Genomic DNA, 17,645 nt, shown 5'->3' with positions numbered 1-17,645 from the left:
AGACCATTTTCTTTTACCATTACAAGAACCTCAATCGTGTACAAATAACATTAAAAGAACTTTCCAAAAATGTTGTTATAAGAATGTTTTCTCTTAAAGTTTCCATTAATAACATTATTAGAATATGCTATAAACATTATTTTAAGAATGTTCTGTCCTAACATGTAAATACCTTTTAAAAACATTAATGAAAGTTGTGGGAACATTCACTGTTAGATGGAAAAGCACTGCCACTAAATACATACACATTCAGACAGACATATTTGGCCACTCTGTCAAATCTCACATTGTTTTTGAGCATTGCATCAAGTGTTGCATTAAGACAGCATGTCAAGTTAAAAATAGTCCAATTTTTAAAAATGTGTCTTGAGACTCCAGTGTTCCATTCCAGTCCAGTGCTCTCCATCTAGCTGTTTTCAAAAACAAGACACATCTTATGTAAACGCTTGGGGTCAGGTGACTCCAACACCAGTCTACTTATACAAAATGTCCAGTTGAGACAGATTAGTCCACTATTCGTTTAGCTAGTCAATTTAATACATCCCTAGTATGAATCAGGCCCATGGTAGTCTAAATGTAACATCATCAAAAGTTGTTTTTAAAAATCAGTCCACTATGGTGGACACTATAAGGTTGAAATATAAACTAAATGTGACAATATTTAATGCATATTGTTTCTTTCTCTCCCTCTCTTCTTTCTTGTTTCTCTCTCCTTGTGTTCGTCTTGTTTTTTCGTTCTTTTGCCTAATTTGTTTGTCCTCTATGTTGCTTTCTGGCCCTCTTGTATCTCTGTCCATCTGTCTTTTCTGCAGTAGACTCAGTGTGTGTGGATGAGGCTGTGAGAGGGTGAGTGTATCAGGATGACGATGAAAGGCTTGTCCTCCAGCCGCAGCCACCACCACACACTCACACACTGCGACCCGTCCTACGAGTCTTTGACCCTCCGCCACGACCGACGGCCTTATGTCCTTAATCAGACCCACCCGACCGACCACAGCTTCTACAGGTGCCAGTCCGATCTGGCTAGCAGCACATTTCCACGCCGACATCATGGCTCGCATCATGAACTAAAGGACGAATGCGCCATAGTGCCCTATGTGGGACCGGGGGGCATAACCGGGGGAACTGGGACCTGCGGCCCATGCAGCTCGGCTGGCATCCCATCATCCCTGCTGGAGAAGTTTGACCAGCAGCAACCAGTGAGAAAGGATGGGTATCACACGTTGCAATACAAACGGACGGCAGCGTTGGAGCACCAGCGCAGCGACAGTCCTGGGCGTATACGCCACCTTGTACATTCTGTCCAAAAACTCTTCACCAAGTCCCATTCCCTGGAAGGACCCAGCCAACGCAGCCTCAATGGAAATGATCCCGCCATCCCAGCCGATGCAATGTCTACGGCTACATCCCATCCGAACGTTTCCACCACAACTCTAGGCACCCTACACAAGTCGTCCAGCAACAAGCGTGCGAAGAACAAGGAACGCAGTCGCTCCGAGCCCAAACCTCGCGCACGGACACCAGGGTCAGGTTACTGGAGCTCGGATGACACTCTGGACAGAGAGATCTGCCTCTACCACCAGCATCAACCTTCCGGAGTCATGACCATGGGCCGGCATCCGGACAAGTCCCAATCCCACTACTTCCTGGGACAAAGCTACAACACTCTAGGAGGGGGGCGTTCGTCCCTGAAGACCTCACGCAGCAACAATGATGTTGGAAGTTGCTCCACCTGCTCTAACCCCACAGCAGGGGCTCTAACTTTCGGAGGCCTGACGTCAGTGGATCAGGCTGGTCCGCTTGTCAAGAAGAGCTCCTGGTCAAGCACGCTAACGGTGAGCAGGGCCCGAGAGGTGTACCAGAAGGCCACTGTCAATATCGATAAAGCTCTAGTCAAAGCACAGACCTGCCAGCAGGGACGAACCTGCCAGTTCTTACAGGTAGGAGAGAGATTTCCACTCTCTTCATCACCACGACCATCATCACCTTTGTCATATCATCCGCCTCATCAGGTCAGCTTCCACACCTCATTCGTTTCTTCTGAGGAGTCATGTGCATTTGGTTTCTTGGTGTGGAAGGTGTGATCTCTTCATCTTTGTCTTGTGCTTCATCTCTCTCATTGTTTCTAATCTTTCAGTGCATGGTCTTCCTGCTGTGTTTGCATGTTTTTGAAGAGTAAACATATTGTATGCATGTGCATGTCTTTGGCTAAGCATGTTATAGGGCCGTTCACACAACACACAACTCGATTGCTCGATTTTTTTTTTTTTTTTTTTTTTTTTTTGCAATGACAAGTTTTGACCATTGTGATGGGTCTCGCTGGTTTGTAACAGGTCTTGATTAATTTTTAATAGTTTTTCTATGAAAACATGATGGATTTGACCGTTACAATGTGTTTGCCTCTGTTGCACTGTTTTTCTATAAAAATCATGTGCTAGACAGACATATTGGTCACACTTTAGTTTGAGGACCAGTTCTTACTATTAACTAAGTATTAACTGTCTCTCTCTAACATAAAAATGACTTTTGCCTTAATAAACTCCTAATTTGCTGCTTATTAATAGTTAGCAAGGTAGTTGTTAAGTTTAGGTATGGGGTTTAAAAATATGGTTATCCAGAGTAAAGCTTTGTAAGTTATAGTAAACAGCCAATATGTTAGTATTATGCATGCTAAATTAATTAATAGCAAGAATTGGTTCATAAACTAAAGTGTTACTGACATATTTAACAACTTCAATGCATCATGGTGTTTTATTCCATTGAGCTAGCTGTTTTTAACGTAGCAACACATCCTGTATGGACGGTCCCTTACAATGCCAGTGTTGTTGAATGTATTAACATATGCTTAGGACTGACCTGCTGTGTGTTAGCGGCACTGAATGTGACAGATTAAAATGAACTCAAAGACCACGGCTTGTGCTTTGTTTTCTTTGTTGTGGACTAATGCCATGTGATGGAAAGATCATAAACAAATAAGAGAAGGATAAGTGAGAAAAATTACAGCCTGCAGCCCTGGAGATCAGTGACTGTTTGTGTGAAGATTAAGAGAAAAAAATGGATTTTGTTTGTCCTTTTGCTATCTCGCCCTGTCTCTTATGTTCCCTATGTGACACAGTTATTGAGTCTCAGAAAAAAGAAAGTGATGGAGAAAGGAGAAAGTAGAAAGGGAGGGAGGAGAGGAGGGGAGAAGAGTGAGGTGCATGTAGAATGAAGAATTGGGAGAAAAGAACATAAGAGGAGTTATGTATGGTCAAGGTCAACTATTCTGAAGTGACCATGTCAAAATTTTACATCCACTTTGCAGAATCTCCAAAATGTTAATTATTTTGAAATATTTCACATAAAATACATTTGCATATACTCCACAAGAGAATATAATAGTTGCATTTATAAAAATGACCCTGTTCAAAAGTTTACATGCGCTTGATTCTTAACACTGTGTTGTTGATTCACAGTTTTTGTTTTGTTTTGTGATAGTTATTCATGAGTCCCTTGTTGTCCTGAACAGTTAAACTGCCTGCTGTTTCTAAAAAATACCCTTCAGGTCTTACAAATTCTTTGGTTTTCCAGCATCTTTTGCATATTTGAACCCTTTCAGCAGATACTGTATGATTTTGAGATCCATCTTTTTACACGGAGGACAACTGAGAGACTCATACGCAACTATTACAAAAGGTTCAAACAGTCGCTGATGCTCCAGAAGGAAGAAAAATGATGCATTAAGAGCAAGGGGTGTAAACTTTTGAACAGAACAGAATTTTCGTATTTTGCCTAAATATATTTTTTTCATTTAGTAGCCTACTGCCCTTCAGAAGCTACAGAAAATACTTGCATGTATTTCGGAAGCTAAATAAAGTTCAGTTTACCCTGATCTTCAAGTTTTCACCTCCAAGCTCTTAATGCATCATGTTTCCCTCTGGAGCTTCAGTGAGTGTTTGAACTTTTTGTAGTAGTTGCATATGAGTCCCTCAGTTGTCCTCCTTGTTAAAAGATGGATCTCAAAATCATACAGTCATTGTTGGAAAGGGTTCAAATATGCAAAAAAGATGTCAGGTAAATGCGCCAACATATAGCGCCATTGCGCTATGGGCATCCCAAGTTGGAATCCCAGCTCAAGGACCTTTCCTGATTCCTCCCCCCTCTTTCTCTCCCACTTTGCTTCCTGTCTGTTCTCCACTATCCTATCATGATAAAGGCAAATAAATAAATAAGCAAAAGATGCTGGCAAACCTAAAATATTTTTCTAAAGAACAGCGGGCAGTTTACCTGTTCAGGACAAACAAGGGACTCATGAACAACTATCACAAAAAAATAATATGAATAATTTAAAGCTGTGGATCATTCAGGTAACAATATAGTATTAAGAATCAAGTGTTTGTAAACTTTTGAACGGATAAAATTTTATAAATTCAACTAATATTTTCTCATACTATATATAAACGTCTTTCATGTGAAATATCTTATTCAGGTCAATACTACATAAAAAAATAACACGCATTTGTGTGAACCCTCTTATTTAGGTAAAATAATTAATATTTTGCAGATACTGCAAATTGTATGTACAATTTTGACCACAACTATATTTGAGTTTCATCTTTCTAACCTTTTTTATTTCTTTCTTTCTTAACAATAATAATAACAACAAAAAGCAACAACATACTATTATTGGATGTTTTTTATAGAATAGAAAGAAAGAATTACTCATGAAAAAAATCAACCTTGAAACTGTATTGTAAAGTTAATTGGATAAAAAATATATATTGTTATAACGATAAAAAGACTTGTTTCAATGTGTACAAAGGTAGTGAAGTGACAGGAGGAGAGAGAAAATGAGTCAGGTAGAGAGGTAGAGAAAGAGAGAAGAAGGGTAAGAGGAGAAGACGTTGCAGATAATGGAGTCAGGAGAGATAGAGGAACTAAATCAAAAGGCAGAACTCCAAGGAGAACTGCCAGAGTTCCCGTATCTGAGCCCCCATCTGCAGTAATGAGAGTCTGTCTGCTAATAGAGTTAGCCTGACTATAAGTACGCTGACTTGCCGTGGATAACTCCAGATGTCTTAGTTGCCAGTAGATACTTTCAAGCTAAGGTCACGATCATTCTCATAGCAACCATAGTTTTCAAGCAGAAGTAGCATTGAGGTACTTTGTTTCCATTCTGCCGCTCTCTCTCTCTCTCTCTCTCTCTCTCTCTCTCTCTCTCTCTCTCTCTGCACTTTTTCCTCATTTCCATCTGCTACTCTTTAAAAAACGTAGGACTCCGTAGAGAGTGGATCTTTTCCTCTGGTCTGAACAATATCTCTCTTTGTGCCCCTTTCTCTTCTGTTTTCGGTGACGGAGGATAGGTTGCTGGCTTCGCCCCCTAGTAGAGCGTGTGAAAGAATTGCGTTAGCATGCAATGCACATCACGGAGTGGGACTGAAGCTGAGCTCACTAGTTCTACTTCACTGACCACTAAAAATGGTGCAAGATTTTAAAAGAAACCGAGCCGTGCTGGATAATATGAAATGATTGTTATTCATCTCAGAGAGGTGAGAGGCTTTTGAGGTGAGAGTTTGAGAAGTGCACATTACGTGCGTCGTACATGAATAGTGCAAGTGGGTGTAAAATGTTTTCAAGATCATTTTCATATAATGATGTTGGTTGTGCAGAAGTCAATATTGCTTTTTGTAGTGGGGGCAGCAGGTGTTAGTGTGTGGGCACGGGTTGCATAAGGCCGTGCGTGTTGTGCCAGGATGCGCTTTTAACTTTTTAGAGTGTTTTATGTGATGTATCAAAGAGGTTTTATGTTATAGAGATAATGTGGGAAGAGACTGAGAAGACATAGTCATAGCTGCGTCATCTGTAGTTCCAGCAGAGAGGGGTTCTGGTTGATACATTAGGATAAACACACAGTAAGCATTTGTTGTGTATTAGTTAACAGTCATTTACAAAGCATTTTTTACGTTTTTAAAACATTGATCAGCACATCATTTATGTATGAACAGTTGCAATGCATTACTCTTGATTCAAATATAACTATATACACTACCAGTCGAAAGTTTGATTTTTAATGTTGTTTTAAAGAAGTCTCTTGCTCACCAAGCCTGCATTTATTTGATTCAAAGTACAACAAAACAGTACAGTTTTGAAATATTTTAATATTTAAAATAATTATTAAATTTTTTTAACATCATTTCTCCATTCACATGATCCTTCAAAAATCATTCTAATATTGTGATTTGCTGTTCAAGAAACATTTTGCTATTATTATGTTGAAAACAGCTGAGTAGATTTTTTACAGGTTTTTTTTTTTTGATGAACAGAAAGTTCAGAAGAACAGCATTTATCTGAAATAGAAATGTCTTGTAACATTATAGATGTCTTTACCATCACTTATGATCTATTTAAAGCATCCTTGCTAAATAGAAGTATTAATTTCTATAAGTTCTGATCTTTTGTTTTAAATATTGATAATATTAATAATAATAATAATAATAAATGTTTCTTGAACAGCAAATCAGCTTATTAAAATGATTTCTGAAGGATCATGTGACACTGAATGCTACAGTAAGGATGCTGAAAATTTAGATTTGATCACAGGAATAAATTGCATTTTAAAATATATTTAAACAGAAAGCAGTTATTTTAAATAGTAAAAATATTTCATAATATTACTGCTTTGCTGTATTTTAATAATCAAATAAATGCAGACTTGGTGAGCAGAAGACTTCTTTAAAAAACATTAAAAATCTTCCTGTTCAAAAACTTTTGACTGGTAGTGTAACTTCTTTCATATATCAGAAATGAGTAATTGGTTTATTAGATTTAGAAAAAAAAAAAAAAGATTTAAATAGTATATGCAAATGTTTTATATACACATTTTAAATAATACATAGACATAATGAAACATTTAAACAATATAAATATTTTGCACATATAAAAAAAATATGCATATAATTAGGTCCAATACATTTTACAGTATTTTTGTCTAAATATTTCAGTTTGATTTCTATTTTTTTTTTTTTTTTTTTTCAGTTTCATGCTTTCAATGTTTTTAGAAGTTTGTTCATCAGTATTTAAATGTTGTCAAAACACAAAAAACACTGCAGGTTGTTACTTTGACACAACTTAACTTAAAATGCTTTTACTTACAATTAAACTTTTTTTTTTTTTAATTGTAGTATGTTTAAATTATTTACAGTATTTATAAAATGCATTTATAAACTAATTACTATTTGGTAAGTTAACAGCTGTTTATAAAACAGTTATTAATTTTTTTTATTATTATTATCTATAGTTAAATATTTGATGATAATTTTATTAAATAACTTTAAGTTAGCAAAGTTACTTTTACTTAATCACTTAAAAATTAGCAATGTTTTCTTACCAACTAACTGAAATAAATCTGTTAAATACGTTAGTTTCTGAAACTGGAATAAAAGATAGTAATAACTAATAAAAGAAGTAAAAACCGAAAATATAAAAATGAAATCTAATTAAAAATAACATAAATAACACTGCAAACAATTTTAGATGTAAATATAGTTGCAATTTGCAACTGTTTAAAAATAATTGTGCTCATTAATGTATAATGTTTGAATGATCATATGAATTCATATTCTCTACTATCTAATCATTTTGGTTTTGTTTATTATCTAATTCATTCTCAATTATCTATCTTCATCTTGCACTGCTTTATTGCTTGTCGTTATTTTTAAGTCTCACAGGGAGATCAGATGATTATGAGAAGCTAACTGTCTCTCACTCTCTGCAGGTTCCTCAGGATGAGTGGGGTGGCTTCTCGTCTGTGGGTCAGGATGACGAGATCCCGTGCAGGAGGATGAGGAGCGGCAGCTACATCAAGGCTATGGCGGAGGAGGACAGCGGAGACTCGGACTGCAGCCCTAAACCATCACCCAAAGTCCAGGCCCGGAGAGCCAGCTACCTGAAAGCCACCCAGCCCTCCCTTACCGAGATGACCACACTCAAGTGAGTCTGAAAATGGATTAGCTTGTGCATTTTGCTGCTGTGAAACCACATGGGAAATTAAATAAATGAGCTGTATGTGTACATCTAGTGTGCAGGTGCCTGGACCTGTCGAATCCGCCTGCAATTTCAATGAATCGTCATCTTCTCTGGGGTCATTTTAAACATGGTATTTTACAGGCGTTCCACCCACTCCGCATCTCTAAGTGCTGTTGGGATGGGTCTCCGGAGACGGTGTAGTCCCGTCCTTAAACCCACCTCTGTTCACACACAAATGCATGCACACACTCGGTGCAATTTCATATGAAATCCCTTCATGTCCTGAGACTCTTACCACTACAGTGAAATCCTTTCACTCTCCCCTTTATTAAAAATTCAACAGAACAAAGTCAATTCAAAGGGAATTTTCCTGCGCCTTTAAAGTTCCTTCCAAGTCCTTTCAGTCGCACACCGTTATATCGTCTGAAAGTGGGTCTGTTTTAATGCAGGAACTGATCTTGGCTTCAATATTTATGTTAAAACCTCACATGTATATTGCTATTGTAGCCGTGTACTACTACTACTACTAAGTGACAACATATCCTACTTAGATTATATACAATGAAGTGAGTCACTTTTAGGATCCCAGAGAGTTATTCATGAGAGCAAACTGATTTGCATTATAAAGAGAATCAACACACGCTTTTGGTTCTGTGTGTGTGTGTGTGTGTGTGTGTGTGTGTGTGTGTGTGTGTGTGTGTGTGTGTGTGTGTGTGTGTGTGTGTGTGTGTGTGTGTGTGTGTGTGTGTGTGTGTGAATGCACACTTTTTTGTGTAAACTTTGCAAACACAGCATTCGTATAATGTAAGCATCTTTGCTGTGACAACAGCAGATGCTCATCAGTGCAGTGTAATAATTTAAGTACAAACTTTTTTAAAGAATGTAATACTTTTATTTAGCAAGGATGCATTAAACTGATCCAAAGTGACAGTAAAAGTATTATAGTGTAACAAAAGATTTCAATTTCAAATAAATGCTGTTCTTTAAACTTTCCTATTCATATTTTTTGTGAAAAAAGCAGCACAACTGTTTTCTATGACAGCGTTTTAGTGCCACGTAAAAAAAAAAAAAAAAAAAGGGATTAGAGATTAAAATCATAATATATTTTGAGAATAAAGTCAAAATATTTCGAGAATAAAGTGGAAATTACAAGAATAAAGTGCAAATGTTTTGAGAATAAAGTGGAAATTATGAGAATAAAGTCGAAATGTTTCGAGAATAAAATGAAAATTATGAGAAAAAAATTTAAATGTTTCGAGAATAAGGTCGAAATTTCGAGAATAAAGTCAAAATGTTTTGAGAATAAAGTTGAAATTTCAAGAGTTAAAAGTTTGTGATTAAAGTTAATAATTAGAGAGTATAGCCTGCACATGTAAATGGCCCAGATTGGGAGCACCAGGAGAAGTTACCAGGCCACCGGAATTTATTTGAATATAAAATTACGAGATTAAAGGAGAAGTCCAGGAAGGAACTTATCAGGTTGTAGTTTCCTTCCTGCTCGTCACTCGACTTATCGTGACTAAATTCAAGATGGCGGCGGCCGGTAAATTTCTTCCAGGTACTGTCTGTATAAATCTTCTTGTAAATAAACTACCGGTGCTTTTTCTGAGTTCTCAATGTCTCAATTTAAATATCAGGGCCCTTGGAAGTCTACCAATGAAGTGTGGAGCTACTTTGTACCTCGTAAATGGCATAAAACAGTGATTTATTTACATGGCTAGTCCGATGCCCCATTCACTCTCATTGACAACCTGTTGTTAGTGTCGGCTAACTAACCCCAGATTTCAGACTGCAGGACACAAACCGAGATGAGATATGCAAGGTACGTTCACACTCGGTCTCCTGATTCAATACACTTTAGGTCAATATCACACCGGACTTCTCCTTTAAAGTTGAAAATTTGTGAATAAATTCTAAACGGTTCGAGAATAAAGTTGAAATGTTCTGAGAATAAAGTTGAAATTACGAGATTTAAATGGTAGATAATAGATATAGTACTTTGTAAATTGTAATTTGTAGTAAAGTTATAATATTTTGAGAGTATAGCCTGCAAATGGATTGGGAGCACTGGGAAAAGTTGCCAGGCCACCAGAATTTATTTGAATATATGTGGGATTATTAAAGGTGCCATAGAATGAATTGATACAATATTTTAAATTAATCTCTGATATCTACATAGAAGGTATATGCCATAGGAAAGGGCAAAAATCGTCCAGAAATGGTTTTACAAGTTTATTTACAACCCTAGGTTTTGTTCCTAGAATGAAATTGTCTCTTATTACCATATTTGGAAGGTTCATGAATGATAATGATGAACTCTGCTCTGATTGGCTGTTTCACACAGCGGCTCATTTCAGTAGTTCACACATATTATTATGCGGGTCATTGAAACTACCGTTTTGAATGCACAATCATTTTACTTTCACTTCTGGGAATTGCGATTGCCGAGCTCTGTGTAATGTTATACTACAGCTGCAGAAGTTACCACATATTTTACAAGTTTAGATGCTTGTAAGTGGTGCTCAGGATCTGTAAATCATTCACCATCGTCCGCGTAGTAATCTCTCCTTACTCTGTTTATGTGGTAAGTGAAATCTTATGTACTGCAATGTAACAGGCTACCACTAGCAATAAGCTAACCACGTACCTTCAGTGGCTCGCCATCCCTGCACTTAACATCTCCTCCAAAACCTGGAACATAAAATTTATTTCCATGATCTGCCATTTTCGCTATTGTCCTTGCTTTACGTAGACTACCTGCTGAACTTCTGATGATTCAGCTATGCAAATGTTGGGGGCGTGACTATTAATGATCCCAAAACTATAACGTCATAGTCTGTGTTATGTTGGAATTGGCCTATTTTTCAGTGGTCTTTTGCAAACACCAGATTTATATAAGAAGGAGGAAACTTATGGTATGTCATGTCCATGTACAGAACAGTTATTATTCAACTATGCCAAGGTAAATACAGTTTTCCATTCTATGGCACCGTTAAAAGAAATCATACCATGTGTTGTACTCATAGCTTGGCATTAATAGTTCACGTCTTCAATTGCATTCATTAGGCCTATTTGTAGTACGCCAGCCACCCAGTAATAGCAATAAGCTTTGTGCTTTTGGTACTTTTAATATAAAACAAAGTCTCAGCTTTCAAAATCTGTCAGTTTTATAGTGAAATACAAACAATGTGTCTTGCAGTAATGTGTTTTTCATGCTCTTTAATTTGGTGGGACAGATTGCTGTATTCATGTGAATCAGTCGTCTTTTCGTTTATAAATAAGACATTTGTTTCAATAAATTATACTGTTTTTTTTCCCGTGAAAATTCCACCTCATATTCTGCAAAAACGTCTGTGGCGTCCAGTCTTTCATTCTTCAATTTTTTTAAAATAAAAACAACAATAAAATGTTTGAACCTCTGAAGTGGACTCATTAACTCATTAACATAATCTATATTGTTGTCTTTTCTGAGGTATATAAGTGACTATTAACAAGCTGTTTTATTCACGGTATAATATAGTAAATGATTGGAAATAATATTTAACGTCTTCCATTTATTATTTGTAGCCCATCAGCCACCCAGTAATCGCAATAATTTTGTGCTTTGTTGCTTTTAATATAACACAGCTCAGTTTTCAAATTCTGTCAGTTTTATCACAAAATATGTGCACAATATAAACGTGAAGGAACATCAGAAGGAATGAAAAAAAAAGACAGTATAGGCTAATTTAATGAAACAAATGTCTCACTGTAACTGGAAAGATGACTGATTCATATGCCGCTTAAATTGAGGGGAATACAGCAATTTGTCACGCCACATTAAAGAGCATAAAAAACACATTATTGTAATATACATATTGTTTATATTTCGCTATAAAACTGACAGATTTTGAAAGCTGAGACTTTGGAATATCTCCCGGTGCTCCCAAACCGGGCCATTTGCATGTGCAAAAGGCTAGAATATAAACTCAAAACAATAAACTCGTAATATTCTCAAAACATTTTGACTTTTATTCTCGAAACACTTCGAGAATAAAATTGTAATTTGTTGACTTTATTCTAATAATTTTGACTTCATTGTCAAAATATTTTGACTTTATTCTCTTAATATTTCAACTTTATTTTGTAATTTTGACTTTTTTCTCGAAATATTACGACTTTAATCTCATAATCTTAGATTTTTAAACATTTTTTAAAAAGTCAACATTGGCCTGGAGTAATGACTGCTGTGAATTCAGCTTTGCCATCAAAGGTTAATTTACATATAAAATAATAATAATAATCAATAAATAATAATAATCAATAAAAATAACAATATTGTTTACTGTATTCCTTTATTAAATAAATGCAGCCTTGGTAAGCATAAGTGACTTATTTTAAAAAACATATTTAAATATTTTGTATTTTATACAATGTATGTACGTGGAAGCATAACAGGTCAAATTGTATATTTAATTTACTCAAGCATATCCATCAGCCTTCCAAATGAACACAATTTGAACTCTTCAGATACTCCCTTCTTAGTGTTTTAGTGTTTAGGGAACGTCAAACTCTGTGTAGGGTTCCTGTGGTGTGCTCTTTATCCCTTTCTACTTGACAGGAAGTGCCGCGGCATAGAATATTTATAATCAGAGCATTGTGCCTTTAACTCAGATATGGACACACACATTCAAACTTGCATATACATAGTCCTGTACACACACACACACACATACATGAAACTGTGCTGATAAATAATACATAATTAAAGTGGAAATTTCTAAACCGTTGAAGCATAAACTTACTTTCTGTTCAGACACACAGAAATACAGTACAAACTCATGTGTGTTTAAACAACAGCATGTATACACAGTGAGAAAAAAAAAGCGTTATATAATAAATATACAATCCCCTGAGGCCTGTGCTCGTTATAGACGGATATTTCCTTTATTTCTGGAAAACAATTCCACAGATGTGGAACCTGAGCCATGCAGTATCTGCAATTTTTAATTTTGACAGTTTTTGTAGTCACATTTCAGTTGATGATAATGTCATACTGTAACAGCAAACTTCAACCAATTGTCAAACATTTTGAAAAATGATCATTATTTATGTTAAAATCAACTATAATGGTTGTGTTTTACATACAGTAACTGAAACATATTTAATGTAAACGTATTAAATATATGATTTATTTACAACATACAACATGTGGAAACTGTCTTTGTAAAATGCAGAGCTCCTAAAATAACAGCATATAACAAGAATACGTAAGCATTGTCCTATTTTTTTCCTATCCTGCCTTCTTTCCTTCTTATAGTACACTTTAGCGAACATCTACTATTTTGTTGTTTTTCATTATTTGCAGCTTTAATTGATTTCACCCACTGTCATCTCTTCCTCTAAATCTATTCTTGTACTTTCCCTGTGTAGAGAATTTTGGTTAGCTCAAAGAATTTAAGATGATCAATATATGTGTGTATATGCATGAGACTGTTTCTCTCATCACATATACACTGCAAACTCCACCAGGTCTTAGACCAATGAATAGGATGAAATGAGTTATTTAAAACATACATTTCAGTCAGGGAAAGCAGTTTAACTCACAGGAAATCGTGTATAATAATCGTCATTAAATATACGCAATTTCCAGTTTCTGATCAGTAACAGTAATAACGATATCGACTGGTTTCTTTGTCCAGCAAATTATTCAGTGATATCCATTACTCTGACGTTGGCTCGTCGTCACGGCAACGCATTTTACTAACCAGAACGGAGTCAAAACAATTGAACAGAATAGGGCTTAAGGTAGCAATATGAGATCGAAACAGTTTAAGTGACTTTTGTAATGTAAGCATTCAGCACAGAGAATCATTATATGTGAATATATGGTTGTTTATTAAACTATTCTACTTACAAACGATCGCACATAGACAAACGTACATAAAACACAAATAGACAGAGAACGCATGAGAGAGAGAGAGTGAGAGAGAGAGAGTAAGGGAGAGAGAGAGAGAGAGAGTAAGAGAGAGAGAGAGACAGAAAGTGAGTTTGCAAAGGGACAGGAATGAAACGGTTCTGAACATCCTGAAATCGTTTCTTTTATAAAACGCCTTAAACGCAGCTATCTACGTTTGTAGAAAGGACGGATACTTGCAAGCTTGTTGTTGTTGTGCATTGTTCCGTTTGTGTTCAGTTCAGAAAGTCCTTTCCAGTTCCTTGAGAGTATTGCAGGCCTCATCATCTCCTCCGCTAGGTGAGACCCCCCCCCCCCCATGGATCTGGGGGGAGGTGCGGGTGACGTGTCTTTGTGTCCCGAAGGCCAGAGCAAGAGAGAGAGATGAGGCAAGGTTTATAAACCTGTAGGTCGTTCACGCCCACAGTTGGACCTTGACCAATCCGGTTGATCTGAGTTTTGGAGGGAAGATTGAAAGTCTTTGTCTCTCACAATGGGGTTTCGCATGTGGAAGCTGATTGGTTGTTTGGCCACAAAACTTTCAAAAGTTCAATAATACATATAAAGCAAGGAGTTATTAAGATGCCACAAACATTAACATTTAGGGAATAATAAATGCTGCTCATAGACACCAAACATGATCTATGAATCTTCTCGGTTGACTGAGTGATTCTAAACGTGAGTCTTAGCATGCACAATGATTCACCTATTGCGGATTAATGTTTGAGGCCGACATACATAACAGAAACAACGATATAAGAAAAGGTAACACATTGATATGTGTACATTTCTATATAACTGTATGTGGGACTGTATGTCTGAATAAGGAAAGTGTATCTGCATTTCTGTAAGAGTCTTATCTTGATGGTGGGGGGATGAGTTGGATAGTGAACAAAGGTCTGGCTCATAGCACATAGGTGTTAATCATGGGGGAGAAGTCATTTAAGGAATATAACTAGTTATTTCATGTCTGATTGGCTCCATGCACTACATATCCCCTCTTTCGAACGTTGTTGTCCGTCCAACAGACAACAGCGAGCGACGTCAAAGGTGCGGAACAATCAGGCATGCACCCGGCACTCATGGCTGGAAGAGAGAGGTGGCTCTCTGGAGGTTGGTGCTTCAAGGAGTGGCTGTGGTGCCGTGGTCGACGTTATCAGGTGTGATAATGTAGACAGTGGCAAGGTATGGGTCCTCGAGCTTTGTGCAACAGGTGTCGAGGCACTGTCACTTGTCATCCTGACCCAGGTTGGTCTGTGTCAGGTGGTTGTTATCTAGTATCTGTGGTCCCTGCAGTCTGGAATCGCTGGTTGGACTCTCACTTGTGAGAGGGCAGGTAGTTCCAGGGTTCGCAGAGAATTGTCGTAAAGATTTTGTAGTGTAAAGAAAGTTTCAGACGGACCCGGTTAGGGTGCAGGAGGGCAGCAGGTGTCTGTTATCCCGCTGTTTTGCTCAAATGTCATCAGGCGTCTGATGTTGGGGGTGTCGACACTGACTTGAGCGGGTCTGAGTGGTGTTGGTAGGGGTTTTGCTGTTGGGCCTGTGGAGTGGCAGGGCTGGATGTCCGAGACACGCTGGTTCACAGTTCCTATTGTGGATCTCGCTGGCTGCGGCATGCTTTTGGCTTCCTGCGCTCTTTGGATGCAGGCGTCGCACTCAGGCATGTTTCACTGAAGTACTGGTGAGCAATGTAGGTGGTGACACGGGTGGTCTCTAAGTTGACACGGGTGTCGTTTCTGGTGCCATCTGGTGGTAAACGTTCACAGATGTTTCTCGTCGACTTGCTGTTTTGCATCGTAGAGAGGCTGTGTCGTTTGAAATCTGCTGGTTTCGAGCTGGCATCAAACTTAGCATATTCTGATGTCCTCTGTCACTGCATGCTTGGCAGTGCGCCACTTTTGCGTTGGTAGTGGCTTTGGTACTCTGGTGTATTCTGCACGGTGCATCTTGGGCATACATCAGCAATGACCCCCCTTTGTTCCTGGAAAGCTGGGAGCTGTGGCGGTGTTTGGTTATCAGGAACAAATGTGAGGATGTGTCATCTAGATGCGGCATGTGTGTGACATCACTGAGTTGTTTTCGGCTTAGTGCCTTAGTGTGGTCGGACAGTGCAAGGTTGAGTGTCAGCATTGGCAGAGGCTGCTTTAGCAGAGCTATTTTGTAGGTGGAGCCAGTGTGCATGGGTGTGATGCAGGCGGCGTAGCAGCGTGAGGGGTTTGCTTGTGGCTTAGAAGCGATGCTTGGGTTGGGTGGGTGGGTTTTTGTTGTTGAAAACCTTAGGCAGCCACAAAATCCCTCAGTTTTTTTTTTCTGGGCCTTTCACTGTTTTTCCACGAATAGCATGTAATGTTCTTATTGTGATGGCAATGCTTGTCTGGAACAGTTGTTGATGCTCGTCTGTTTCAAACTGAGTGGTGTTGTTTGAAACTGAGCTTAGCCTACTTTGAGTCTATGCAGGTTAGTAATTTTCAGAGGGAGTTCTTGCGACTTGCTGTGACACAAGGGTTGATCCGATTGCCGTCACTCGTGCTGTGATGTCAAGTGGCCCGGCTTAAGGTGTTGCAGTGGGACAGGCTTGTCGTTTTCCACTAGGTACCTGCTCTGGGCGTGTCTTGCCTCGCTCTTTGGTCTATAAGCACATGGGTTTGTGTGCGTGGGACCCTTGGTCTGCAGGCATTGATAGTTATACACATCACACAGTGGTGGCAGGTCTCTGTGATTCCCTTTGTCTTCTGGTGTGCTTGGCACATCGCTGGATGGCTTGTGCAGCGCAGCTGTTGTCATCTGGGTGCTGGGCTCTGCTGAGAGCCTTGTACATGACATTAGTTCTGCATCATCGTCATATGTGGAGAGCAGCTTGGCACCATTTCTGAGTGGCCATTTTCCTTTAGGCTCTTCATGACGGAATTGTTTAAAGTATTTGAAATACCTGAATGGTATGTACACTGCAAAAGATTACTTTACAGAAAGGGGGTGTGGCTTCTAGAGTAGGCACTGCTTCACGTATTCCATTGAATGTGTGTGCAGCATTAGGGTTTTAGCCACACTGTGTTTTGAGCCGAACAGTGACCCCTTTTGGTGAATGCAGGTAGTTCGTTCGCCAGAGTGTAAACATCTGGGAGTAATCTTATCTAGCAAGGCTTTCTCGCAGTTGAGGGAGTATCGTAGGGCTGTGAGAAACAGGACGTAGCAGGTTTTGCATTGTCTATTCCAGGTTAAGTTCAGAGCACAGGTGTCCTCAGTGTTGGCCTGCACTGATCTCAGATCACTCCCACACAGTGATGTCGCTGCGTGTTCAGCTCCCATACACCACTGTATGTTTGTTCACCTTGGTCAGTCAGACGTCCCCCCTTGGCATGGGGCAGCTGGACAATCACTTTGCTAATCTTTATTGCCTTCTGGTGCTTGGCTGTTTTCCGGCGGTCTGTAGAGTCCGCTGGATCGAGCAATCGCTGTACGGAAGAAGGCTGTAGCATTTGGGTGGTGACTCACAGTGTGATGTGGATATCTGAGGGGAAAGATTTTCTGGCGTTGATGCCATCTTCCCTTGGTGCCTGTCGCGTTGTCTCACGTAGGCTCAGATGCTGGTCGTAGCAGTCGTGTTCTTAGCTGCTGTATTCAGTTTTGACAGTTTTGACTGCTGGTACAAATGGCTGGGGTCCTGTTAGCTGGAGGTGGAGCTAAGCAGATCTGTCTCGTGGTCACA

General features: G+C 38.6%; 1 protein-coding gene across 1 annotated transcript in view; it reads left to right on the top strand.

Moving 5' to 3' along the window:
- Positions 1-860: 860 nt before the first annotated feature.
- The window catches only part of dlgap1b (discs, large (Drosophila) homolog-associated protein 1b), an 86,793-nt gene continuing 70,008 nt past the window's right edge, over positions 861-17,645 (top strand). The window contains exons 1-2 of the mRNA XM_073830880.1: positions 861-1,940; positions 7,754-7,968. Coding sequence (XP_073686981.1) covers positions 861-1,940; positions 7,754-7,968 — 1,295 coding nt within the window. The remainder of the gene's footprint in view (positions 1,941-7,753; positions 7,969-17,645) is intronic.

Source organism: Garra rufa, chromosome 24 (genome assembly GCF_049309525.1).
Source record: "Garra rufa chromosome 24, GarRuf1.0, whole genome shotgun sequence".
NCBI lineage: Eukaryota > Metazoa > Chordata > Actinopteri > Cypriniformes > Cyprinidae > Garra > Garra rufa.
This window is presented reverse-complemented; position numbering and strand designations above follow the sequence as displayed.